The sequence below is a fragment of the Zalophus californianus genome, chromosome 11 (assembly GCF_009762305.2).
Source record: "Zalophus californianus isolate mZalCal1 chromosome 11, mZalCal1.pri.v2, whole genome shotgun sequence".
In the NCBI taxonomy this organism is placed as follows: domain Eukaryota; kingdom Metazoa; phylum Chordata; class Mammalia; order Carnivora; family Otariidae; genus Zalophus; species Zalophus californianus.
Window position 1 is genome coordinate 20,493,728 of NC_045605.1, and position 26,250 is coordinate 20,519,977.

A 26,250-nucleotide genomic window follows, 5' to 3' on the forward strand; every position below is an offset into this window, starting at 1 on the left:
ACTTTCTATTTTCTTCGGAGGTGGCCTACTCTATCCACTTAACATGCCACACTGCCCACTCTCCTACCCAGACAGGCTGCTCCGCGATATTCCTCCCATATCTCCCTTCTCCGGCCTCTCACAAAGCCCACATCCTTCCTCCACCATGGACCCAAAAGACAACCATTTTTTAAATTTCACAATACTAGGGTTTCAGGTATTTTTCTTCTTCCCAGGGGCAAGGTGAGAGTGGCCAGTTTTTGTTTTACTCTGAAGCAATGGATCAAGAGGTTAGGGAGGGGCGCCTGGGTGGCTCAGCAGGTTGAGCAAGGGACTCTTGGTTTTGGCTTAGGTCCTGAACTCGGGGTGTGGGATCAGTCCCACGTGGGCCTCCACCCCCGCTTAGCAAGGTGTAGGCTTGTCCCTCTCCCTCTGCTCCTCCCCACCCTTGCTCGCTCTCTCTCTCTCTCTCTCTCTCTCTTGCTCTCTCCCCCTCTCTCTATCTCTAAAATAAATTATTTTTTTTAAAAAGAGGTTAGGGAGATTCTGGACTGCGGAGTGGGAGGGAAGGGTATTTCTCCCAAGCTAGTATCCACGCATAAATACATACATTAGATAGATGATAGATAGGTAATGGGGACCTCGCGGGTAGGGTGATTACCCACCTATGCAGGCCGTGCACCCGTCTGCATTTATCAGCACAGCGTGTGTACAAGGTCTGTGTAGTTATTTTTCCAGGTTGTGTCTGTAGGGTCTGCATGCAGCAGTGCACGTTTTGGCGAGCCGGGGCAGTACCACATATACACAAGTGGGGCTTGTGAGCTTTTGTGTTTATGTGTGCTCACCCTCAGGTTTTGTACTGACAGCTTTCTTGGTTCCTTAGCAGAGTGATGATGGGACTTTTTAAACGCACGTCTTAGGGGGCTTTTCTTTGAGGACTGGCGGGGGTGATGGGAGGAGGAGTTAGAGGGAGCCATATTTGGGACTCTAGCTAAGTTGTGGAAGTGTGGGGAGGTGGGTGAGGGGTGCGTGGTTTTCCACATATGGGTGGGAGGGGTGTTGTGCCAGATGTGAGTGTGTTTGTGCCCGGGATGTCGGGGGCCTCCTTCTGCCCGCGGCGGCATACATCTGCCTGGCAGTCTGCCGCCTCAGCAAACAAGGGGGTTGAATTTGGGAGGATGGGGTGTGTAGGAGGAATGGATGTAAGTGTGTAGGCGGAGGGGTTGGGGCAGGAGGGGGAGCGAGGCGGAGGGAGCAGGGAGAGGGCGTGGTCCTCCCTGCAAAATCCCCGCCCGCCCTGCCCGAGCCTTCTCCTGATTGGCTTCTCGACCGAAGGGCTCAGGTTACATTCGCGAGCAGAGCGGAGCGCGGGAGAGAGGACCCGAGAGCAGAGCGGCTGCTTCGGCGCTGGTCAACGGGCATCCCAAGGCCCCAGAGTCCCCACCCAGCACCACACAGACCCCACCCCCGCCCTGCGCCAGCCTGTGCCCCAGCCAAGGACCCCCAACACCAGCATGGACTGCTGCACCGTAAGTTAGAGGGCCGGGGGGACCGGCACTCAGCTTGATCTGGGGCAAGGGGCTCCCAAGAACCCCCTGGAGGGAGAGTAAGGGATGGAAGTGCATTTGAGGGTGCAGAAGACCCAGGAGCAATAAAGGGTGCCTGCTGAGACGTGGGTGGCGGGTGGTGGAAGGTACCCGCCTGACTTGGAAGCCCTAGGAAAAATGCTCCCCAACTCGCGGGGGCGTCTGGACGCCCATCCGCCAGGCAGTCCAGGTTGGACCGGGGACTCTGCAGGGCTCTGCAGCAGCGAAGCTGCAGGTTAGACGAGAAGAGGAACTTCCCCCGGAGAGACGCTGTAAACTGTAGCGAAGCTGCGGCGATTCCTTTCGGTCTCCTTTCCCCTGGCTTTCGCGCTCACCCCATTCCCCAGCCCGCTGCCACTGCCGTGGGTGGGCAGGCAGGATGATCTCCGTGACCCTCGTGTACAGCGCGGGGGCGGGGGACAGGCAGTTCATATTGGTTAGCTCAGGAATGATGATGGGCAGCAGAGAGCCTAGTCAGTGTGGTTCTGGGGAGGGGTTGGCCCGTCCCTCAACGCCTTCTAGCCCCGGAGGGGGCTGGGTGAAGTGACCGCGAGGGAGCCCTGCTGGCGAGGCAAGGAAATGTCTGCAATTTGTCAGCGCCCACACGGAGACCTGGATGCTGTGAGGGCCTGATGCCCAAGTAGATTGCTGCTAAGGTGACTTGGGTGCGAAAGCGCCTGGCACAGGACCTATACCCTAGAGGGATACAGCGATCATACATATAGCGAATGTGTTTATTTTTTATTTTTAATTATTTATTTTTAGCCCCTACATATGGAGAAAGACTACTCCAAAGTCCTTGCATTCTCTGTCATTCAGTCAACCAGCTAATGATACAAGAGGTTATGACTTTGCCTGCTCCCCACCCTCCACCCTATGGCTTACAAAAGAAAAAAAAAAAGTGAGGTTTGGAAGGAAAGAATAGCCCAGTTTATAAGAGGTGAGACTTCCCTATGTCTGGGTACCAAGAGGCAGAAAGAACTTAGGGGTAAATCACTGCAGTTGTTATTATGATTTTGATTCATTAACATCAATAATATTGGTCAATTTGTGATTGCTTACCATATTAACTTCATATTTAATCATCACAACAACCCTGTGAGGCGCTGTCCCAGATCTGCAGGGCTAAAGGACTAAGCAAGAGACAGCATCCTTGTAAGACTGTTCGGGGGGCTGGGGGGGGGGTAAGAAAATAAAGAAGAGGTGACTGGCAGAGGGCTGGGACAGGGCTGGGGCTGAGCGTCTTCCTACCCCATCCCCATTCTGTGGAGGTGGACTGAGAGCTGGAAGGGAGCTGGGACATGTAGAGAACAGAGTGCATCTGGGGTCTGGAGGCCCTCTTTTTTTTTCTTTTTCTTTTTTTTAAGTAAGCTCTATGCCCAACCCCCTCTACACCAACCCCTCTCACCTGAGCCAGCCAGGCACCCCAAGGCAGGACCCTCTGTATCTTTCATTCTGGGGCTCTCCTTGCTGACCATCTGACCTGGTGTTGGGAAACGGTTAGTCCTGCCTTATTTCCTTCTTGCCCCTTGGTAAGGAAGCTCGAGAAGAAAACAGAGCTTTTTTTTTTTTTTTTAAGAGGCAGAGCTGCTGATTCAAATGTACCAGTTGCTGATTTACATAGTCACATATATATGACTTCCCTCCATTCACTTACTATGAAAAGGCAAAGAGACATTTTTTTGGATTCCACTCATTTCTTTTGCTTAGTCTGATTGACTTGGTCTAGCTGAACTCATAGAAATAATTACCTGCCCTGAGGCTTCCGAATCCCATCACAGTTTGTTAGCTCTGTGGCCTTGGGTAAGTTACAAAATGTCTCTGAGGCTGTTTTTTGACCTCTGAAGTAGGGATTAAGTGAGGTAATGTGTGCAAAGCGCAGGGCCTGGCATATAGTAAGCAATATGCAGGGATAATTTTTTTTTTAAAGATTTACTTATTTATTTATTTGAGAGAGAGCACAAGAATGCGGTGAGGGGCAGATGGAGAAGCAGACTCCCCACTGAGCAGGGAGCCCTATGTGGGGCTCAATCCTGGGACTCCAGGATCATGACCTGAGCCAAAGGCAGAGAGGCTTAAACCAACTGAGCCACCCAGGCGCCCCAGCGGGGATAATTCTTAAGGCTTTTAGGATTGGGGACCTAAAGAATGTATCCATCTAGGCCAAGTTCCAGTCGCGGCCTGAAGAAACTGAGACCTCTGGAGGTGAAGTGATACGCCCGCTTGGGACCAGAAGCCATGGTTCCTGTTTTACCCTCTAGCGCACGTTTCCACTGCTGGTTCATATGGAGCTCTCAGGCTTTAGAAGGCACCAGCCCAGAACCATGACCCTTCCTGGATTCCTTTTATTCTCCAGTTCTGCCTGTGGACAGGCCACCTAGCTGCTCTGCCCTGAGGATTCAGCTGGAGGGAGAGGGAGCTGATTTGGGGGAGGAGTAGTGTGTTGGATGGGTCTGCCAGTTGTTCTGGGTTTCCATTCTGGATCCGGTTGAGGTGGGTAGAGACAGCAGTTTGGTCGTAGCACGGTTGGGGGAAGCTACCCCTTCCTCCATAGCTGCTGGCCAAGGATAGGTGGGTCAGGAATGGGTTAGTTGGTTGGTTGGTTTTAAATCGTTGTCCTCCATTGAGGAGAACCTCTGTTCCCTAAGGATATCCCAAGAGAGGCATGGGCTCTGGGAATCAAGGGACACAAGAGTTGTTTCTGATTACAGGTGGAGAATAAGACGTCAGAGAGGGAGTGCTAGGCCTGCAGAAGACAAAAAGAGTGCCAATCCCCTCCGCAACCACACGGGCTTCTTAATAACTCCCTTTAACAGCATTTAAATCAATTGTGGGCATCTTGAGCACAAATTGCAGAACACTGAGGCCCAGGAAATAAAAACAGCATTGCGAAGATGATGAGGGGAAGCCATTTTTAAAGCAGAAGTCCTTGGGGTGGGGGTGGGGGGGAGGAGAGAATTCCCAGAAGCCAGAGGGCCAGATCAAAAGAGAAATGCCTTTCTAACTTCCTAGTAACCATATGCATCCCAACCCACATTAATGCTGTGCGTAATATTAAGCAACAAAGGGGCTCAGGGACTGAGGCCCTCTCCATTCCAGAGCCTTACTTCTAAAATCAATACCATCTATTCCCTAACCTTTGCCTGTCTCAGCTATAGGGCAGGCTGTGGGAGACAGAAACCTGAGGCCCGGGGGTGGATGTGATTATTACAGGCTGAACCATATGAAATTGGGGTTGTTTTATTTTTTGGCCTATAAAAACAACGATTTCACATCAACTTATTAATTAAAAGAATCATCATACTAGCTACCATTTATTGAGCAACTAGATTGTGCAAGAAACTGGATGTATATCATGCTGTTTATTCTTCCTCGCAACCCATAGAGGTACATACAATGATCCTGATTTCAGATGAAGGAGCTGAGACAAGAAAGCATTAGGTAACAAGAGGTAGAGCTTGGTTCATTTTCTTGACTGCCTTTGCTTATCCATGGAACAGGGGTTGAAAATATACTCTGGACTCTGACATACAAGGGTCTGAATCTTAGGTCCATTAGTAACTATCTGTACAACATCATGTAAGATTTATAAACACATCATCAGTTTTATTAGAGGTAAACTCGGATGACAATAAAAGGTGCGTCATAGCTTTGCCAGGACTAAATAAAATAACGTCTGTAAAACACCATGTTACTGTGCCAGGAACAAGAGAAGTACTTAGTGGGTAGCTATAGTCATCACGCCTTTCTTCTGGAGCACACAAGGCCAAGGGCTTCTTGCTCCTCCTTATCTTTCCTTTGTCTTTTTTGGAGTGAAGCCTTTTCTCTGTAGCTTCTTCCAGACCACCTCCTCTCTGCTGTGTTTGAGTACCTCCTGGGGAGCATTGGAAAAGGAAGAATCAATGGCAAAGCAGTCTCTGGGCCTCTAGCCCTACGTGGGGCGGGGGGGGGGGGGGGTGACTCACCAGGGGTTAGCCCCACCTTCACCCTAATTCCAGCTTTGAGCTCTGATACAATTTTACTTAGGGAAGGGACTGGCCTGATTCTTCTACACCCTGTCCCAGGGAACCCTGGACTCAGAAGGGGCCCTTCTGATCTGGAGGCACCCTCTGAGGACAGGGGGGAGGGGCAGCCACGTCCAGGAGTCCCTGCTGCTGTTTACTTTGCGCCTCCCAGCCCACCCTCCATCAGCTCTGCCGCTCTCCAGCTCGGACCGCTGGTGATGAACCCTTCGCTCAGCTCACTGAGGGCTATCTGGCTGCCTTGTACCCCATCCCACCGTGCACGACTCTTTCCTGAGTTGGAAACACAGCTGTGTCCACCTGACCATGACCCTAACTTTTTGCTTGCCGCTCTCCAGGAGGCGCGCGCGCACACACACACACACACACACACACACACACACACACACACACACACACACACACACACCGGCGCGCGCGGCCCTTGCTCAGTCCTTCCCCACGCCCGTAGCTCCCCTCTCTGCGCTTCCCACTCGCGCGTCGGTCCCCCCCAAGGCTCTACTCCTACCCCACCCTGTCGGGGTCTCATCGCAGTCACCCCACGAGTACCCCCTGCCCCGCCCCCAGGAGAGCGCGTGCTCCAAGCCGGACGACGACATCCTAGACATCCCGCTGGACGATCCTGGCGCCAACGCAGCGGCGGCCAAAATCCAGGCGAGTTTCCGGGGCCACATGGCGCGGAAGAAGATAAAGAGTGGAGAGCGCGGCCGGAAGGGCCCGGGCCACGGGGGAACGGGCGGAGCTGGGGGCGCCCGGGGAGGCGCGGGCGGCGGCCCCAGCGGAGACTAGGCCAGGTGAGGCGGGCGGGGCGCGGCGGGCGGCAGGTTCCCCCTTCCCAAACCCGGGACCTGCCGAGCGGCCCCGCTCCCCCTCCGAAGGAGCCCGGAGACTACGGGCGGGCTGCGGGGTGGAGAGGGAGCTAAGGGTCGGGGGCTCCCAGGTGAGACCTGGGGTGGGTGGCTGGGAGGAGGCTGAGGGTGCTGCGGGTTCCGAGAGCTCACCTGTTCCTCTCTCTCCTCCCCCGCTTCTGCCCCGCCCTGGACCGAAGAACTGAGCATTTTCAAAGGTAATTAATAAGACTCGGAAGCGGGTGGGAGGCCTGAGGGGGAGAAAAGGACCAAATCCCCCACCCTTCCCTCTGCCCGCCGTCACCCCCTCCAGCCTACGGGTTTTCTGATACATCAGGACGCCTGAGGCTGCGTGCGACAGGAACACACCTGGACCAACACAGAAACGCAGCCACCCCCATTTGGCTGCACAAACCCGGCCTGAGGCTATAAACACACTGCGGCGCACACACGCACTGGCCACGGGCTTATTTCAGCTCAGTGACTCGGGTGGGGGTTCTGGGTGACTGGGGTCCCCTGGCGCTCCCCGCCCTGGTGTCCTGGTTCAGGAAGGGAGAAGGAAGGGGGAGAGGAAGTACCCGGGAGGGCAGGTGCTCAGACCTTCTCTGTCCTCAGTTGCCAAGGAGAGATGGATGCCGCGTCCCCTTCGCAGTGACGAGACTTCCCTGCCGTGTTTGTGATCCTCTCCTTCCCACCAGCCTGCCAGCTTCAGGAGCCCTCCCTGCGTCCCCAGAGACTCCCTCTCCCAGGCAGTCTCCGTCGAGGAGTCGCTAAGTCCCTGCCCTTTTAGTTAGTCCTCCAGTCTAATATGGTCCCCATTCGCCCTTCCTTCCCACCCTAGCCCCAAACCCCGCGCTCTCACATCTTCCTTCTTTTGCTTCTCGCCCACCTCTGCCCGCACCCCGCATGCAGCTCTGCCTCCGCAGCCTCCGTGCACTTCCCTGCGCGCACTGCGGAGGGCGCCCTAAGCGTCGCCCAAGTACACTAACTTAAAAAAAAAAAAAGTCCTTTCGTTCTGTGCGCAGATAAAGGGGGCGCTCTGCGTCTCTGTGCTGTTCGCGCCCCAGCCTAGCCCCAGACCTTTGGCTCTGGGGCGAGGAGAGAGGGAAAGAGGGTTTTTATGGTGTTGGATACCTCCTGCTCTGATTGTAAGGGAAGTACCTATTTCGCACCCCAACCCCATGCCTGCCTGTAATCTGCTTCCCTTCGCCCCAGCGCACCCCGAGAGCCACCTCTCCAGCTCTCATCTTGTTTATGCAAACGCCGAGCGCCTGGGAGGCTCGGTAGGAGGAGTCTGCAGCGGCCCCGCCCCCGCCCTGCTAGCCCCGCCCCCCGCCGGGCTCCTGGGGCTGTGGCCCGAAGGATTTTTATCTCCGTGTGTGCATGTGACCGTGCTGGGTTGGAATGTGAACAATAAAGAGGAATGTCCAAGTATTCAGAGGGTGCCGGACGGGAGGGAGTTTGGGTGCACAAGGCCATCGCCTGAAGCTTGAGCAAATTTCACTTGACCAAACCCAAAAGTGGAGGTGAGGATGGGGAAAATGGGAAGAGGACCTTGTTAAAACCTACTCTCTTGGAGCCAACCAAACTTCCCACCTACAGCATCTCCTCTAGGACTCCAAGCCCATTCCTTCGCGTACTGGTAACACTCTGTGCCGCCTAGAGGAATTTGCTATGCCGGCAGAAAGAAGAGGGAGACAATATGGTACCCAAAGGCTTTAATTCTTGATATTCCCCCTCAAGGATAGGTGAAGAAATCAGACAACCATAGGGAGCTTGGACTTGGTGGTCGTCACACTACTGGCAGAGGGGGGCCTCTCCAGGAGCCCTCTGCTAGAATCAGGTCTCACAGAAGTTTGCTCCGAAATCCCAGGCGCAATGGCATCCTCCCTGATATAAGAAAATTTTTAGTGAATGCTGGGGGCATCCCTCAAATGATTCCCCCCATCCTCTAACCTAAAGACTTTAAATTTTTACTGTGCATGAAAATCATCTGTGGAATTTGGGTTGAAATGAAGATTCCAGGTCCCATCACACGCACACGCGCGCGCACACACACACACACACACACACACACACACACACACACACACTGCCTCAGAAGGAATAGGAAGTAGCCGGAATCTGGTATTTTCTGTCCCGGGAATCTGAAGACCACACTTTGAGAAATATTGCTCTGAGCCCTCTTCTGGACCCCACGACTGATAGCTAATGGGTGACAGAGGCAGCTTTGCCTGTCCTTTCCTTACTCCCCCACACAGAAGAACTAAACTCAGTTGAAGGTTCAGGACAAATCCAACTCTTGGCATCCATATCCTATATATATATATATATATATATATATATATATATATATATATATATATATATATAAAGGACTTAAAAACTAAAAATTCTTTTAAGTGTGAGGAGGGTGAGGGAAGCGGTGAACCAAGTCCCCACCCTGCGCATCGCTCACACACAAGCACACTTGCTCTACCTGCCACCCCCACCACCGAATCCCAGAGCTGAGCAGCACTTCTTACCCCCAAACAACCCAAAATATGTCAGAGTTTGAGGGCTGAAGTCACCTACTCATAACCCAAGCCCTTTTCTCCTTTTCTGTAACCCCCGCCCAGCCCTCCTGCTCACCGAATGTCACTACCCCCATATGTCTCCTTGGGCTTCTTCCTCCTCTCTTTCTGGAACCTTATCAGGCAGAATGCAGCAACTGACAGGAACAGCACACCCAGGAGCACCCCAATCAGGGCCCCAGCCACTCGGCCTTTGGATGGGTCTAAAGGGAACACAGGGAACTCGGAGGGGCAGACCTTCCTTGGTCTCTCCCCAGGTGTCTCATGCAGCCTCCCCAGCCCAGGCCTGCCAGCCGGGCCTCTGCCCAGCATCCCCTACCAGTCACAGAGAGGGTCAGCTCACAGGACGCACTGCCCATCTGGTTGGTGGCCACACAGCGGTAGGTGCCAGAATTGGTCAGGGAGAGATTGGTGAGAATGAGCTGGCCAGACACCTCATCTAGAGGGTAAGGAGGAAGTGTTCTATCATTCATTCAGCTCACAGGGAGCACCTACTATGATGAAAACATATTTCATCCTTACCACAATCCTGTCAGGAAGGGACTCACCTCATTTATTAGGGGGGACCCTGGCTCAGAGAAGGAAAATAATTGTCCAAGGTGACCCAGAAAGGAAATGCCAAAGTCACTGCCACTTCTGTGCTCTTTCCACCTTGCACAGCTGGGTTTTCAGGGGAGGGGGAGATGGCACACTCGTAGGATTGGGGTGGGATGCTTACTGGCTGATGTAAGGTTCCTGGTTGAGGTGAAGGGAAGGCTTGATTGCTAGAAACTGTACCTTCTGGGGTAGCTCAAATGTTTTACTAAGCTGCTTACCCTCCCTTTAGAAGGCAGAGCACACACCAGATGATCCAGAGGGCTCTCTGGATTGATAAAGGGGCGTGCTGGGGCTGGGGCAAGGGACGGGGCGCTGGAACCAACATGAGGAGGCTGAGAAGACAAGACCCTTACCCATTTACCTGGTTCCTCCCAAGACACCGACTAAATGATTCAAGCCAGTCCATGCTACTCTGCCTCAGTTTCCTCTCTGGGAAGCTTGGAAATGATTTGTGACCCTCAAGAAATCCCCAAAAGTGGGAATCATCGAAGACCCCCCTGTCTTCCCCCTGTCTTCCACTGTCTTCCAAGACACCAGGAGTACATGTAACTTGAGAAATGCTGCCAGGAGCACAGAGCCACAGACCACAGGAAGCCAGACAGGTGGGAGCAATACAGGACCGCAGGGAAGAAGCAGGGAAAGGTACAGCGGTCTGCCTCGGATCCACAGGCACAGAACCGATAAGTGAGGGGGTGTGGAGTTTAGAGACCAGGTGTGCCCAGGTCCTGAGTCCCCTCTTCCCTGTTGCCCCAGGCCCTTACCTTGCGCCATGGTGCCAGGAGAAGGTGTAGAGAAAGATCCAAGGTGTACCCAGTTGTACACTGGCCTGGGGGCTCCCCGGGAAGAGCTGCACTTCAGTGCAGCAGAGCCCCCCACGGAGGTCTGACCACTCTTACTGCACAAGGGACTACTGGGGGGCACTGCAAGAATCACAGAAAGTACTTTAGCCATCTTTTAGCCCCACCCCCCCATCATGTGCTAGATTTCCTGCTCCAGTACTCCCACCAAATAGTAGTCCACTTCTGTTCACATTCCACTGCATCCCCAGGAAATGATTGCCACTATTGGAAATTCTGATAGAAAATTCTTCCTCGTGTTGAGCCAAAATCTGTGTTAATATAATATCCACCCGTTTGGTCCCAATTTCTGCCCACAAAGAGAAATGAAAAATCTCTCCTCCACAGGACAAGCCTTCAGATACTTGAATGCAATTGTTACACACCTCCTAAATCTTCACTTTTCCACCTAGACATCCCCAGCCTCTCTCATAGTTTCTGTTTGCTCATCTCTGAGCAGGTTCTGGGTTGGAGTGAGATGGAAATTCTGAACACAAGGTTGGTGCCTAGTGACAGGGGCCCTTGTTCCTTTAATGGCCACTCCCCTTTTCTGCCACTAACCTACGGAGAGACAGAATCTGAGCTACAAATGGGACGTTCCCCCAAAGAAAGAGTTGTCCGGGGCATGACTCAGATCCCTATATATGGGAAGAGCTTTCTCTCTCTTGAACTCTTTGTGACTGGAGACTGAGGGAAGAGGCATTCTTTGGGGAGGGTGGAGGACTTTGGGAAGGAGGTATTTTCCCTTGGGGTGGAAATCAGGGATCTGGGGGAGGGAACTTAGCAGGGCCAGTGCAATCTTTCTCAGTACATGGGTGGCTGGTGGGTCCCCAGCCTGCCTTACCAAGCACAGTAAGGTTGATGAGCCCCAACCCATTGGTGTAGAAATCTGGCGGGTTATTAACTTGGCAGAGGTAGGTTCCAGTGTCCGAGGGGTTGACATCAGGCAGCTTCAGGGTGGCCACCCCTCCTGTGGGGGGGTTCTGAAGCAGGCTGGCTCTCTTTGCCTTAGAACCAGTTGGATACAGATGGCCATTGGTGAAGTACAGGATCTGGGGAGAAGCAGAAGACACACATATGTGCCTTTTTCTTCCTGGCATCAACTCTACAGTCCTTTCTCCAAAGCAGGTGTAAGAAAGTATTAGAGGCCCTCCTTTTATACCAGACAGGGAAGCTGATGCTCTGGAGCCAGAACCAGCAAGGTCTATCTGTCCCCAAATACCAACCCTTCCCAAGGGCTAAATAAACTAGTTTTATTGCTTTCAGCTAGGCACGCTCTTAATCTGAGGGGGGAGATTAATGCAAATATTCCTGGAAGGGGCATCATTTGATCCTACTAACAATCACCAGAGCTTAGCATTAATGGGTTTATTAACTGAAACTGGGACTGCACTAGGATAGGGGAGTTGCTTGTAGGAGCTAGGGGAGAGAGGTTGGATATACAGAGCCATATATGGCATAGGGAGTCATGCAGACTGTGGTCCTAAGAAGATCTAGAAAGAGTCCACTCTTTTTTTCATCCAAGTATGCCGATCCCCAAACCCACCCTCTGTGACCCGCACCCTCATCCTGGGTGGGCCTTCCTGTTCCCGCTTCTCCCAGCCAACCCCACCAAGAGGCGGGAGGGCCGCCCCACTCCAGCGCAACGCTCTCAGCTCACGGGGTGGGACTCAGAGATGGGCTTCCCAGGCGGCACAAAGCTCCACTCCAGGGCGAAGTTGTCTCCCACCGACGTGCTGTAGCTGCAGGTCAGCTCTGCGGTCTTGCCCACGGGGGTGCTCAGGGGCTCAGCGGGTACCTTCACCTCCACGGCTAGCCCAGGGGCTGGGGGGACACAGAGAGAGGGGAGGCCGGCGGGAGAAGCGCTCGGAGGGCGCCAGGCCCGGGGCTGGGGTGGAGTGGAGGTTCGGGCCCCGAATCCCGGTGGCTGTCTTGGGGTCCGGCCCAACCCGCGGCTCTCAAGGCCTCCCTCCCTCCTCCAGAGCTCAGCTCCCTCCCCTCAATCCCTCCCTTCTCGAAACCTGAGGTTGCCGGGAGGGAGGAGCACACATCTCGGCCGGGGTTTTGTGGGTAAAAGGCCCGAGACTGGGCCAGGTATGAGGGTGTGTTTGTCAGGGAAAGGAAAACAATAGTCCGGTGGTGGTTAAACCCTCCCGGGGAGGCCCAACTTGCCCGCTGGCTTGCGTGACTGTGTCCTTCGCCCGCCCGGCCTTCGACGCCCTCTCCCTAGGCCCGCCCCGCGGACCCCCGGCCCCTGCGGCCCGGGCCACCCCCAGCCCGCTCCGCGGGACTGAGCCGGCCCCAGAAGCCCGGAGGCCAGGCGTCTCGCCCCCCAGCTCTGACTGTGGTCCCGCCCGCCGCCTCCTCACCGCCCAGGCAGACGAAGCCCAGCAGGGCCCCGCAGAGGAAGGGCCCCGGAAGCCGGGCCATGGCCAAGTCCAGCCGTCTGCGGGTCGGTCTGAGCGTCTGGGTCTGGGGGAGGGAAGGCAGAGCCCACAGGGCGGCCTCCTCATGCAGGGCAGGAGCGAGACTGGTTATCTCAGAGCAAACAAGGGGAGAGGCCGGTGCCCTCAGGTAAGGAAATGCTCCTCCCTCCTCCAGCCCCAATACTGGAATCCTTCTAGCCCTACTCCCTTCTTCCGACCGCTTCCCCCCAATTTCTGAAGTTGTCAGGCCCCGGGAAAAGGGCTGGGCTTGGGTGGCCACCCCAGGGGAAAGGGATCAGATCTGGAGCGCTCTGTAGACAAACAAAGAGTGGCCCCTGAAGAAAAGGGAGGCATTCTAATAACCTGAGTCGGCAAATGGACATCACCACTTTGGGGTCCCGCCCCGGAGCATGAGCCCCAGGCAGAAGATCCTTTCTGACCCTTTCCGAGATTCTTATTCCTTCCTAGTCCTTCTTTTCTCTGAGAGTCCTTCTTTGGCACCTTTATCACCGCTTGCTGAGGTAGGAGTCTCCATGGAAACTAAAGCCAGCTCCCCGCTCCCAGAGCCACTCCATTTCTCGGCAGAGAAACTGAGTCTTGGAGGAGACCCCACCTTTGATAGGAAAGGGTGTGGCAGAATTGGGGCACACGCCTGCACCCCCCATCCTATGTCCAGCTTTCCCTCACCACACTGGAAGGCAAGAAGATGTGTTTGTTAAGGACTCAGTGGTCTAGGAGAGGGAAGACCAAGTCAGGTTTCTCCCTCCTGCCCTTAAGAGGAAGCAGGAGATGAAGAGCACCCACACCCCAAGTCTGTGAGTACTCAAGCCCTAGCAGAAAGGGCACCGGGTTTCATCCCCTTGCTGCTCAAAGTGGGTTAGGGTCTTCCTGGCCTCAGACTTTTGGGGCCTTCCCCATGCCACCTGATAGCAAATGACCCTTTTATTTTTTTTTTTTTTAAGACTTATCTATTTATTTGAGAGAGAGAGAGAGAGAACAAGCAGGATGGGCAGAGGGAGAGGAAGAGAGAATCAATCCCAAGCAGACTCTGCGGGACTCCATCTCAGGATCCTGAAATCACAATCCAAGCCAAAACCAAGAGTCAGATGTCCATCCGACTGCGCCACCCAGGTGCCGCCACCAAAAGACCCTTTTAAAGACTCTAGAAGAGCTGTTTCAGGAAGCTGTTTGGAGAAGCCCTCCGGGGTTTGAAAAGGCAATTTGACTCCTACTTTCCATACAAACACAATGCATCTTTATTGAAATTTGCAAAATAAAAACAAAAACACACATTTCAAGTTAGTTTAAAAAATACCTTCCCTATCCCCTGCCCCAACAAAACCCAACCAAGCCAGCAGGACAGGTTATATGAATGCAGGGAGCTGGAGTGGGAGCGAAGGATGCTGTTAGATGGGGTGGAATACAGATCAAGGGGGCCTGGAGGACTCATTCACTGGCAGTCCCTACCAGGGCCCTATCTCAGCAGTATTCCCTGCAGTCCTAAGGAGGACTGGGGGAGGGGGCGGGTGCTCTTCCTAATCTGAGGTCCACTTCCTCTTCTTCTACTTCCTGAATGTTTGGATCTTAACAGAGACTCAGTTTTCCCATAGTAAAGAAAGGTGTGGGCAGAGGACTGGAGGTCTGGAAGGTGGTCCCCCAAGACTCAGGCCTCTGAGGTAGGGGTGACCCCTATAGGAAGGAGAGAAACCAGATGGCTTAGCTAATGAGTGGCTGGACCATCACACCAGAGACCCAGCCTGACTCTGGGCGGGCACCATTACGGGGACAGCACCCATGCGGCTCAGAGCAGAGGAAGAGACCCCACCAGGGCTGGGGGATATTGGCTGAGGTTGGGCCCCATCTGTCCTGGGCAACCTGGGTGAGGGCAGGACCTGACTGGAGAGGCTGAGTGTGGGGGTCAGTGCACCAGGTCTGGGAGGACCTTGGGGGTGCCGGAGGGCTCGTGCTGAGGTGACAGAGGAAAGCGTCCCATTCTTGGAGATTGTGTCTGAGCCCTTGGGCCAAGGCAGGGTCCGGGGAGCAGTGGCATCCTCCCTAGTGATCAAAGAAGTAATAAGAGGTCAGAAGCTGGAGGGGAGAAGAGGGGAGAATTTCTACATGCTTTGTCTTACTCCCCGCTCAGACACCGCTTCCTCTCCCCTCCCTTAAAATCCACCCAATGGAATGCTGTTTCAGACAGCTGCCCAAACTCCCAGCCAAGGGAATCTAGGGAACCCTGTTCGGGCAGAGACCAGACACACTTACTTGATATCATTGGCCGGCTCCTCTAGGGCCTTGCTCCGGCGTTGGTACAAGAGGACCAGCCCAGCCAGCAGCCCCAGGCCAACCAGGGTGCCCACAACAGCTCCCGCAACCACTGCAGGCCCTGGCCCTGGAAAAGCCTTGGTGTCAGAGGGAGACCCCCAGCTGGTCCCCACCCCCTCCAATCCCTCTACCCCACTGCCACCATAAACAGTTTTTTCTTCTTCCATTTTCTGTCAAGCAGAAAATGGTCAGTCAGTGACCAGACATTTGTACAAACATCTGACCAGGACAAGCTCCTTGTCCTGTTAACAATGACAGGCCTCAAGCAGGCAGGCCTCCTCTCCTCTTGCGACCCCACCCCCACCAGCGTCCAATCTTCTCCTTAACCACACTTACCCCTCACTGACCTGTGCTCACTTCCAAGGTCACATTGCACTGGGCACTGCCCACCTCATTGTGGGCCTTGCAGATATAGACTCCAGACATGGGACTGGAAAGGTTTGTGAGGCTTAAGGATCCACGGATGGCATCTATGGACACAATTGGGCCATCAGTCCAGGGACCGTCTTTCCCACTGAAAAAATTCTGTCCCTTCTGGAATGTCCTCTTTGACTCTCTGGGAGACTCATCTGTCTGTTCCCTCACGGTGGGAAAAGTTGTGATAGCCAGCATGTTGGGTTCTGCCCCTGAGTACAGAACTGCTAACTCGATGGCACGCCCCATTTCCACCGCTCAGTGTCCCTGACTGATATCTAAAAAGATTCAGAGAGGAACTGATGCCCAGAAAAACCCAACACCATGTTTACTTTTAGTTCGGATTGGCGGTGTGGTGAGATAGAACACATTAGGCTAGGAATCAGAACACCTGACCTCCAGAACAAGCCATGTGACTTTAAACAAGTTGCTTGCTATCCCTGGGTCCCAGTTTTTTGATCTGTAAAATGGGGTAATATGACCTCCTTGATGGTGTTGAAAGAATTATATGAAATAATCATTATTAACAGTTAAAGTTTATTGGCCGCTTACTCTGTGCCAGAGACTAAGTCCCTTACACGTACCAACTTACGAAAATTTCACAACAAACCTATGAGCTGAGCACTATTTAAAAAATACAAATAATTTTATTATAAAAATGGTCACATGAAAAGTAGAAAGAGGGATGAAATGAAAATCCATATACCCACTACTTTGATTCAATGATTGCTAACATTTTGCTATACTTACTTCATTTCTCTCTCTTCTTGTGAGACACTTAAAAATAAATGCTCAGCATGAGTCTCCAAAAAATAAGGACATAGACCACATAACTACAATACCACTGCCGCATCTGATAAGTTAATAATCCTCTAAAGGAATTATCTAATACCTAATACTAATTATCTAATCATCCATATTGAAAATGTCCCAGTTGTCCCAAAACATCTTTTATAACTAATGGGTTCAAATCAGGGCTCTGACATCCCCGTTTTACAAATGGAAGCACAGTCACGCGGCTAGTAAATGGCAGAGCTAGAATTTGAATGCAGATTATCTAGCTCCAGAGCCTCTTCAGTAACGTAAGTTTACAGCACGTGTAAGCCTCCAACACAGTGGCTGCACCTGCTGGGCCCTCTTCCCCCCCCCCTTCTCTCCACAGCCTCCTCCGCCCCAGGACTTTGCAGCATTGCCTCCCCTTTTCACCCCAGTCCCTCTGGTGCCTCTCATCTTTCCCTCCCCCAGCCACAGCCTCAAGCTCCCTCACCTAAAACTGGTGCAAAGAAAACCTGGGCGGATGGGGGTGCCCGCTCCCACTGGTACTGGGCAGCTGGCTTACTCCTTGGGGACTGGCAGCTCAGGGTCACGTTGGTCCCCACACGGGGCACACCCAGGAGACGGCAGGATGGAGAAGCTGGAGGAACTGGAGCAGGGAGACAGGTTAAAAACTCAACCCCAAGGGACCAACAGATCCCTCCCACCCACCCCCAAACACCCCCCCCCTTCTGTCACTCTGTCTGCCCTCCTCTAACCCTTACAGTCAGCCATTTGGGAGAGAGAGCTGCCTGGCCTCCACTGGGGCTGGGGAAGGTGTTGCCAAGTGTGCGCTTCTCACTTACCCAGCACCCTGAGCTCTAGAGTTTTGCTGCTGTGGCTCCTTTTGATGCCTTGGTGGTCTTGCACATTCACAGAGCAGCGGTAGGACCCAGAGTCTTTTTCCTGGAGGCCCTGCAGCCGCAGGGACACATTCTGGGAGGGCATGGAGTAGACCAGGGAGACCCCCGGTTTGCTTGACGTGACCCCACTGATGTACGCCAACACCTGGTGTGGGACAAGATGCCTCCCCATTATTACGTGTGTGCCCTGTGCCCACAGGCTCGGCTAATCCCCCCCCACCACCACACACAAGACTGACAGTCTTCAAGCCTTCCTCCCCTGTACTCACCCCTCTAACCTGTCCCAGCTCCCCGTTCACCCTCTGTCTCCCTAGGCTCCCTCTCACTGCCCCTGGGTCCTCCTCCCCACAGCAGTTCTTGATCCCCTATGCTCTGTCTCTTCATCTTCCACTTGGGGTGTTTAGAAGGGTGGTATAATGGTGAGGGATAATGTAAACAGGGGGTATTTATGAAAGAAACTTAGATTGCAGGGGTAGATCAAAGAATTTTTTTAAAAAATCTTTTAATAATCTTCTTTTTCTTGAAGATGTCCCTCCTTCCCCATGTATAAACTCAGGTCCTGTGAAACCTGGATCTACCTCTGCAATCCAAATTTCTCTCATACGTACCCCCTATTTATCAAATGACCTCTAGAAAATACTTTCCAGAACTTGGGAGGAGCCCGAGCAAATAAGGGGCTCTGAAAATGAAGTTTTCATTGGCTTCTGGGTAGATCTGCCTCTGAGAAGTCTGGTATCAGGAAGGAGGGTAGGTGTACGGTTGGGAAAGCAGACTGCCCCTTGTCTCTCAAAGGAGTGTGTAAAGGGGCAGTGGGACAGATTCGGGAAGAGAAGTGGCCTGTGACAGTATCCAAGGCATTAAGAAGGTGAAAATAGGAAGATGCTCAACTTTTTCAAGTTGTGTGAAACTTGCCCTAACACTTTCCTGGTCCTCAAACCCCGATCCTCACTGCCCCTCCCCCAAAGCAAAGCAAAATGCCTTTCCACTTTCCTGTGTTTTTTGTGTACTGGATTTCTAGGGCAAGTTGGGGAAAAGAAAATTTTGCGGGGCAGCCTCCAAGGTCAGAACAAAAATTGAGCCGCTGAGGAGGACCTTACTTTTTCCTGAAATTCCCTCCGGGTCCCCCCTTCCCTGGCCAGTCCTCCCACTCTCACCAGCCCTTCCCCGCGCTCAGCCACAGGGTGTAGCTAGCCTCTGGCTGAGAGGCTTCCCTCCCTCACCTGGTTCAGATCCTTCCCTTCTTGCTCCAAGAACCACATCACAGCGAGCAAGTCCCACGGCTGAGACGAAGATACCTGCCCTTGCAGGGTGTACCACGCCGGGAGCACTACTTCTGCTCCTTCTACTGCCTTCAACCGGGTGAGACCAGCGGGCACGTGGAGTTGCAGCTGGGCCTGCGAGGGGGACGCTGAGGACAAAGCAAGGAGGCGTGAGCGCGGAGGAACTGGCTCCCCGCTCGCCAGTGGACCTCGCCCAGCGCGGCGGGAAGAAACGACGTCCCTCGCAGGGTCCCACCTCTGTGGGCCTCAAACACTGCCCAGGGACTGCTGACCTCGCGTCCTGCTTTCATCGGAGCTTATTCTCCGTAACCTCAGCCCGTCGGTTCCTAACAGGGGATAGGGACACGTTTCTGCGTTTATTTGTATCCAGAGGAGCAGATTTCAGAGCACCAAGAAGAGGGGGCAGATTTCCAAGGCAGGGGCGGGAGGGGGAAGACCTCTAAGAGGAAGGGCAGGTTGAATACTTTTAACCTGCACTCTACACAGCCCACTTGCTCCCCCAATTTCCCCGGGCGAGAGTCAAGAGGGGGTAGCGACGCTGGTCAGGATACCGCCAGCGCTCCCCGCTCCTGCTTCTCAACCCGACGGGCGGAGGGGGTTGGGAGGCCGCCGGATTAGCGATTAACCCGCGGCTCGTTCTGAACTAACAGCTCCGAGCGAGAGACCTGAGCCGCCCCGCGCTCCAGCTGACCGCCGGACGACAGTGCTCCCCCGCCTCCCTCTCAGTCCCGACCCAGGGCCTCCCCTGGGGAAAGCCGAGAGTTGAGGCCCAGAAAGGAGCCCTTTTGGGGTCCAGGCTATCTGGGCGAGTCCTGTGAGGTCGCAGGAAATCACGGCAGAGCTGGAACACCAATGAAGGCCCCCCCTACCCCGACAGTCAAGTACAAGTCATCTGTCTGTGTGTGCTTGGCGTTCAGGAGGTGTACTGGGGTGTCGCTTTCAAGGAGAGGACGATGGAACCAATGCTTGCGCGATGGCGTCCAGAAACATTCACTTTTTGCCCTTCAGAGAGGCAATGGAGCAGCCGAATCCTAAGCCCTTGGGAGGAATAACCCTGGGCTTGGAGCGGCCAGGCCCGAGGAGGCTGGCCACCGTAGTCCTTGGCCTCCGCGCTCTGGAGTCCAAGACGCCATCTCCGCGTGGTGACCAGGCCGGGCTGCAGGCCCGTAAGGGCCCCGGCGCGGAGCCGGCCAGGATGCGAGCCACCCCCACGGCTTTCCGGCTGCGAGTCTTTACAGAACCCCCACCCCTATTCCTTGGCCTTCGCAGCCCGCCCCCCATCCATTTCCTGGCGGGGGTCCCAGCGGGCCGGGCGGGAAACTGGTGCCCGGTGATAAGCCAGAAGACAATGACCGGGGCGCCGCTGGACCGGAGGCGCTACAGGCGAAAACAACGTCTGCCTCAAGGAGCCCGACGCCCCCTTGGGGACCGGGGCGGACCCGGCCGGCTCGCAGGTCTCTGGAGGCCGGGACGACAGGAGGCCTGCGGGCGGTGCCGGATCTTTCCCGGCCTTTCTCCCGCGCACACCCGAGAGGCCACAAACGGTTCCCGTCGGGAAACCTGCCTGGGGGCGCGGGAGACGCGCGAGCTTCTTTCGCCGCGGGCACCCCCAGCGACCTCCCCCAGGTCCTGCATTGACCCTTTTCGCTGCGAAAGGTGGGGGTGGCGGTGGTGAAAGATAATGATGGACTCCCTGGGGTCTGGACAAATGCTCCCCGTCCTACGCCCCAGTCGGAAACTAGGAGCTGAAGGGGGCCCGAAACTTCCCCGCCCTCGGGCCTGGGTGTCCGCTGCAGCAGAAGCCCCTTGTAGCTCGCGGGGTCCGTGGTGCCATAGGGCGAGGACAGCGGAGTGGTTGGGTCCGAGTGAAGGACACAGGAGCAGCCCAAGGAAGGGACCCTTCTGGCCCACTCCGAGACCAGAGTGAGGGAGCCGGCAAGGGCCGAAGGAGCACAAAAAATGGGCCCGCTCCCCGGGGCTACTATTTTTAGTCTCCCTTTCTCTGGGAAACTCCCCCCGCGGGCTTCTCACGCCCCAGGGGCAGCAGCGCAGAGCCACCGAGGAGCGCGGAGCGAACGGGCCTCCCCGAGAGCCCAGTCCAGCCGAGCCCAGCGGAGCCGGGGCCTGCCCCCAGGGCCCTGGCCCCGAGTGCCGGTTAACTCCCGAGTGGCGGGTGGGCGGTCAGCAACCCCCGGGGGGGCGGCCAGGTCGGGACGCTGAGCCTGGGCTGTCGTTGAGGAAACTGAGGACCAGAGTTAGGATAGAAAAAGAAGTTGCAGGAGAGGTGCAGGAGAGGCCCAAGCAACGAACTTGTACTTTTCTCCCTTGCTTCCTAAATGCCCCAGCAGAGAGATGGGGAAGTTGGGATAGAATGCAGAAAGGAAAGGGGTGCCGAGTTCACGTTGGGAGAAGGCGGCTGAGAGATTAAGGGATCCTGGAGCAGGCCCACCAAGCCTAGAAGGACAGAAATCTGTCCCGGCTTTGGTGTGGCAGGTGGGCTCCTCTGGAGCCCTCTTCGTCTGGGGACCCTAATTACCTCATGCCCCCAAACCCTTGCAGCATGAATCAGGCTAAAGGGGGCATGGGTGAGAGTTAGGTGGTCCCCATCACTGTGGCTGAATTTCACTCTATGTCTCTCTGTATCTGGTGACTTCCAACCTGAGTGAAATGAGTTAAATTTGACCTTGACAGACTCACCCTTCACCCTTTTGGGGATCCTTGAAAAGAGATGGCAAGACAGAGCCAGAGGAAGTGAAACACGCTTGTAATGGGCTTAGTTCTTGCTGGGGCTTTACTCTCCAGATGTCCCAGCGGGCCATCCCCAGGTCCTGGGAGCTACTGGAAGCCTTCAACACTCCTTAAGCACTTGCTCTAAGGAAGCGCCCTTCCTCTCTGACTCTTTGAGGAAACTCCTCTCTACTTCCTTTGTCCCTTTGGCTCTGGGAACCAATGGGGGTGGTGGACTTCATGAGGGGGGTCACAATTCTGCTCCTTTAGGCATTCAAACCCCTCCCCCATTTCCTGTGTCCCAAGTGACCTCACGGTCAAGCTTTCGGGGCACTTCCCTTTATTCCCAGGGCAGGAAGCAGGAGGGGGCTAGAGGGTGGATCTGGGCTGGGGAATTGATGTGAAGTGCGTTTGTCAAGCCTGGGATCTAGGGAATTCCTGGGGGTTCTTGCATATCAGGTTGTGTGGGGGGTGTGGGCTGGAGTTAAGTCCTTAAGCTCTTTAGCCAGTGTCTCATCTAGCAGCTCAGCTCATCTGGCTCTGCGGGGTGGAGGTGGGGAGTGCTGGTGAGGAATGGTTCCCACAACTCACATAGAGGTCTACCCAGACCCTCTCCCCTACCACACACAGTCCACGCCCAAAGTGGTAGCTGTCGGGACAGAGCGGAGACAGAAGTCAACACCAGCCAGTGATGCCCTGGGTGGGTAGATGGGGGAAGGAGTGTGGGGGGAGGAGGGCAAGAGTCAGAGGCGGGAGGCAGCACCCATCCAGGTCCTTCATCAGTGCCCAAGACCACCTCCCTCAGGGTCGGATTCATCCCATGACCCATCTCAAGTCCGTTCCCCGTCCAGGTTTCACTCACCGAGGGTAGTCAGCCCCAGGAACAAAAACCGCAGCAAGCTGGTCGCAGGGGGCCTGGGCAGGGAAACCATGGCACTCCCTGGCCCCGACGGAGTCAGGGGCGCCGGCTCCGGGACACACCGACCGACAGGTGCTGAGGCGTCTCGGCAGCTGGGGCGGACGCGGGAGCCCGGCCACTGACACCGAGGGCGGCTCTAGCCAGAATCTGTGCGCGTGTGTCCCGCCGGCGGGGTGGGGACCGACGGGGACAGGGGGGCGGGGCGTTCGAGGGGGCGGAGAGGTCGCGGTCTTCCCGGGCGGGGCGTGCGGGTGACCCGCCACCGGGGGGGGGGGGGCGGGCGACTCCCGTGCTCCGACGGCCGGATCTCGCGGCCTCCACCCGAGCAGGACGCAGGGTGGGGTCGGGTAAGTCGCGGCGCCCCCACAGCCGGCCGGGGGCCAGGGGAAAAGGGAAGGGTCCTGAACTGCCACACTGGGGCCATACCCTTCCCCCTCCGCCGCCGGCGGGTGGGAAGGAAGACGGGGAACGGAGGGAGCTTTGGGGAACTCTCCGACGTCCAGGAGCCGCCCGCACGCTTGACACCTAAGCCGGCCGGGGCTCTGGCCGGACCACCGCTCCGAGCTTCGGGGTACCGTGTCCTCCGCCTAAGCGGGGCGGCCTTCCTGAAGGAGGAAGAGGGGAGCCGCGTTGTCCCGGAGCCACTGGGCTTCCTCAGGGTGTGGGGCGGAGCGGCGGGAGGGGGACCGGTTCTCCGGAGCCGGTCGGGAGGTGCGGACGGGGAAGAGATGCGGCCGAGTCCGCCTCCGCCCAGCCCCGCAGGGACCCCTGCGGATGCTCCGGGAAAGGCCCAGAGCCGCGCCAGCCGGGGCGCGCGGGGACCGTCTGCACCTGCGAGCGGCGGAGAGAAGGGAATCCCTGAAACCCAGGCCCCAGGTCACCGGGTCTTGTGCTTCACACCCCGAGTAGGGGAAGGACTGGCGTCAGGAAGCCCCAGGAGCTGAGCAGGAAACTGAGGAAACAGGAGCCCGGCTCCCAGCTCCTCGCCTCTGAAAAGAATGGCTTATGGGCCTTATGCTGACTGGGGAAGAGGCGGGCGGCTGTGAGAAGGTAGACCGGACAAAGCCCCCCGTTTCCTTATCCCCGTATCTTCGCTGCCCCCCATCCGCCATCAGCCCCGCTCTGATCCTTTAATTCCCGGGACCAGATCTCGTTCGCTGTGAATTTAATTTAACCGTCCCCCCCGCCCCCACGGCCCACCCCACTACCTCCCGTCGGTCCAAAGGCACCTCTGCGCCCTCTGGCGGCCGCAGCTCCCTCACAGAAGGGCACGCACCTGTTCTTGCTTCTCAGTCCAACAGCCCAAATACAGGTAACTTCAAACATTCGGGCACCAGCTTAACCACCGAGCAAAGGTCACTGGGGGCAGAAAGCATAACAACGAATTCTTGGCGCTGCCTGCTCCGGGTGGCAGTTGACTGGGAAGAAAAGCAGCCAGGCCTGCGATCCCATTTATTCCACACAGTTCTGCTGTTTTAACACCAAGTGTGGTCCTGGTGCCTGCATGCCCCACAGACTCTCTGGGATGCCTCTGCCTGGTGTGACTTGTGTGGCTGCTCTTCAAATACCTGCCAGGCAGTGGCTTTGAGAAATGCCTGTGCAAACACTAGACCGCTCATGCAACCCCTGGAATCTAATACTTGGCAGCTGAGCCGGAGCAAAGGCAACAGAAACAGACAACTGCCAGGTCTCATACCCTTATGCAAGGATCTACAAACTTGGATCGTCAAGGAGAGAGAGAGAGAGAGAGAGAGAGAGAGAGAGAGAGAGAGAGAGGGAGAGAGAGAGTGTGCCTAGGGATTGTTGGTTTGGTTTTCCTCTTCTATCACACTCAAATTTTTCCTTAGTTTACACTGCAAACCACCTCCTGTAAACATCCCTCCTTCATTTCCAGACTAGGGTTAAGTTACCCCAAATAGGTAACTCCTTCCAAGAAAGGTAGTGCAAAGTCTCTTGGTTGTATCCCAGGAATGCTAAAGCCTCTGATGACACGGGCCGTGCTCATCCCTATCAAGTGCTATATATTCACTCTGTGTGTGTATGTATATACATGCACACCCTCTGTAGCTAACTTTTTCGGAAAGTAGATCCCAAATAATTTGCAACATCGGAAGTAAAGCTGCAACCAAAGATGTGTAGGTGGTGAATCTTTCCATGTAACACAGGGGCCGTCCGGTTAGGACTCTTTCACTGCCTTCACCCCAACCAAAAGATCTCCCATTCTAACTCCTATTCCAACCACTTCTTTCTGCTGACCCCGAGTCAGTCAAAGTGACAGAAGTTAGCAGAGCAGCTCCACTCCTTTCTCAAAGTTTTTGCCAGGATGCCTTTTAGGATGACACTGCTCTCTACCCTTGTGTAAAATGAGAATGTGGGCAGACAACCCGGGAGTGGCCTGGAGACTGCTTCCATAAACATGTTGCATGCGAGAGCTGAGTTCATAGTTTCATATGTTAAGAGACATGCAGGTCACTAGCGTTTCTTCCAATCATACTTCATCTCATCTCTCAAAGCTCCTTCTCATGCTAATTCTTACATTTGAACATAGTGTCTCCATCCCCCCGACTCAGTTCTAAGGCTTCATTAAGGTCCACGTTTTGTCTTTAGTAGTGCTCATAGAGTTATAGGATACCCTGCTATCCTCTCTTCTAGATTGTTCTGGCCAAAGAAACTGGATATTCAGTTATCAGCAAGCTCCTTTCTTTCCAAGCTTCCAGTTCCCAGTGCTGTTTCTTCCTCTTGCCCTTACTGCTCACTCATCCCGGGTCAGATGGTGAAAACATACTGGTTCCAGGATCCAGTCTCGGCCCCCTTCTCCATGCTGCTCATGTTGCTCTAGAAATGCCCCATTCTCAGTAGTGTTAGGTAGATCTGAAACACCCTCACCAAATGTTCCCGAAAGTAACTCAACAGCAACAGAAAGTGGGATGGGAAAAAAAATGCATGAAGCATGTTGGCTTTGGGGTTGGTCGGTGGCAAAGTTTGGGGGGTGCCATGTGGTACTGGTAATGCTTTTTCCTGCAGCACTTAGCACTGAATATTAAGAAATTACTGCTAAAAGATGGTCAATGGAGCCTCAGCCTTCAGGTCTGTAATTCCAAGTTCCAAAGAAAAGCAAAGTCAGGAGAATTTCCTAAGGCCCATACGTATCGACTGCGCCCAGAGAGCTACACTCGAATTCCAAGAATATTTATACTCTCCCCGAACTAGCATCCACTTATTTTTTTGTTTGTTTGTTTTATTAAGTAAGCTGTACACCCAATGTGGGGGCATGAACTCACAACCCCGAGATCGAGAGTCACATGCTCTACCAACTGAGCCAGCCAGGGGCCCCAACTAGCATCCATTTTTAGCAGCTCATATCAGAAAACAGCCAACTCCTTAAACATAGACTAAAATGACATTAATAAAAGTCATCCCATTGATTATACGCTCTCCAACCATCGAAAAATAAGCATCAACCAACCTAGAGGTATCAGGATGAGAAAAATCACTGCTTTGAGGCCATTCGGGTTGTAGAAAGGAGAATTTTTTTTTTTAATCAATATGCAATTTTATCTTCAATAGTATAAAAAAAGTGGGGAAAATTATAGCTCTTACCTGGATTTGCAGTCCATCTAAAGGAGAGCACCTGAGAGATGTTGAGGGAATCACTGAAGATAAACCTTCAATCTAACAAGTCCCAGCCATGAGACCAAAGTGACCCTTGACTGCCCTTGCAGTAAACTAGTTGTTAGCCAAGAGCACTAACCTTTAAGTGGAGTGCTAGTTGATGCAAAGAAATCCCTGAAAGGTCTAAATGGGATAGCTACTTTGCTAATGGACTGATCCCTTACTACTTCCTTTACTGCGGATCACTTAAAAAGTTTTTGGATGTTTCTATTACATCTTCTCTTTTTTAATGAACAGCGTGAGGACAATAAGTCCCCACTTACACTCTGAGGGAGTGGCCCCTGCCGACCGAGTGTAAAGATGAAGAATGAACATCTCTTACACATTCACGTACGTAGGGTCAGAAGGAATATCCCAGCCACTTTTCAAA

At 54.4% G+C, this 26,250-nt stretch overlaps 4 protein-coding genes across 7 annotated transcripts in view; 2 read left to right on the plus strand and 2 right to left on the minus strand.

Annotated features, from left to right (window-relative positions):
• Window positions 1-1,313: 1,313 nt before the first annotated feature.
• Window positions 1,314-8,065, plus strand: NRGN (neurogranin). The gene is made up of 4 exons (XM_027580222.2): window positions 1,314-1,508; window positions 6,155-6,381; window positions 6,636-6,653; window positions 7,051-8,065. Exons 1-2 carry the CDS (start codon window positions 1,494-1,496, stop codon window positions 6,374-6,376), a joined length of 237 nt encoding a protein of 78 aa, XP_027436023.1. The 5' UTR covers window positions 1,314-1,493; the 3' UTR covers window positions 6,377-6,381; window positions 6,636-6,653; window positions 7,051-8,065.
• A 97-nt stretch (window positions 8,066-8,162) lies between these two features.
• On the minus strand, window positions 8,163-13,141 carry VSIG2 (V-set and immunoglobulin domain containing 2). The gene is made up of 7 exons (XM_027580220.2): window positions 12,811-13,141; window positions 12,102-12,265; window positions 11,286-11,493; window positions 10,367-10,525; window positions 9,328-9,447; window positions 9,067-9,211; window positions 8,163-8,325 (listed from the first exon to the last, which is right to left on the minus strand). Exons 1-7 carry the CDS (start codon window positions 12,869-12,871, stop codon window positions 8,193-8,195), a joined length of 990 nt encoding a protein of 329 aa, XP_027436021.1. The 5' UTR covers window positions 12,872-13,141; the 3' UTR covers window positions 8,163-8,192.
• A 958-nt stretch (window positions 13,142-14,099) lies between these two features.
• On the minus strand, window positions 14,100-22,374 carry ESAM (endothelial cell adhesion molecule). 2 transcript variants are annotated; one of them, XM_027580218.2, is made up of 7 exons: window positions 22,152-22,374; window positions 18,503-18,690; window positions 17,226-17,427; window positions 16,874-17,029; window positions 15,540-15,662; window positions 15,133-15,259; window positions 14,100-14,922 (listed from the first exon to the last, which is right to left on the minus strand). In XM_027580218.2, exons 1-7 carry the CDS (start codon window positions 22,219-22,221, stop codon window positions 14,607-14,609), a joined length of 1,182 nt encoding a protein of 393 aa, XP_027436019.1. In that variant the 5' UTR covers window positions 22,222-22,374; the 3' UTR covers window positions 14,100-14,606. The 2 variants fall into 2 exon arrangements, with proteins under 2 accessions (XP_027436019.1, XP_027436020.1); XM_027580219.2 differs by lacking the exon at window positions 15,540-15,662.
• A 101-nt stretch (window positions 22,375-22,475) lies between these two features.
• Window positions 22,476-26,250, plus strand: part of LOC113914047 (endothelial cell-selective adhesion molecule-like) — a 29,669-nt gene continuing 25,894 nt past the window's right edge. For 2 of the 3 annotated variants that reach the window (XR_004819407.1, XR_003517353.2), the window contains exon 1: window positions 22,476-22,555. The gene's annotated coding sequence lies outside the window, so the exon portion shown is untranslated. The remainder of the gene's footprint in view (window positions 22,556-26,250) is intronic. The other variant, XM_027578791.1, reaches the window with a different exon arrangement.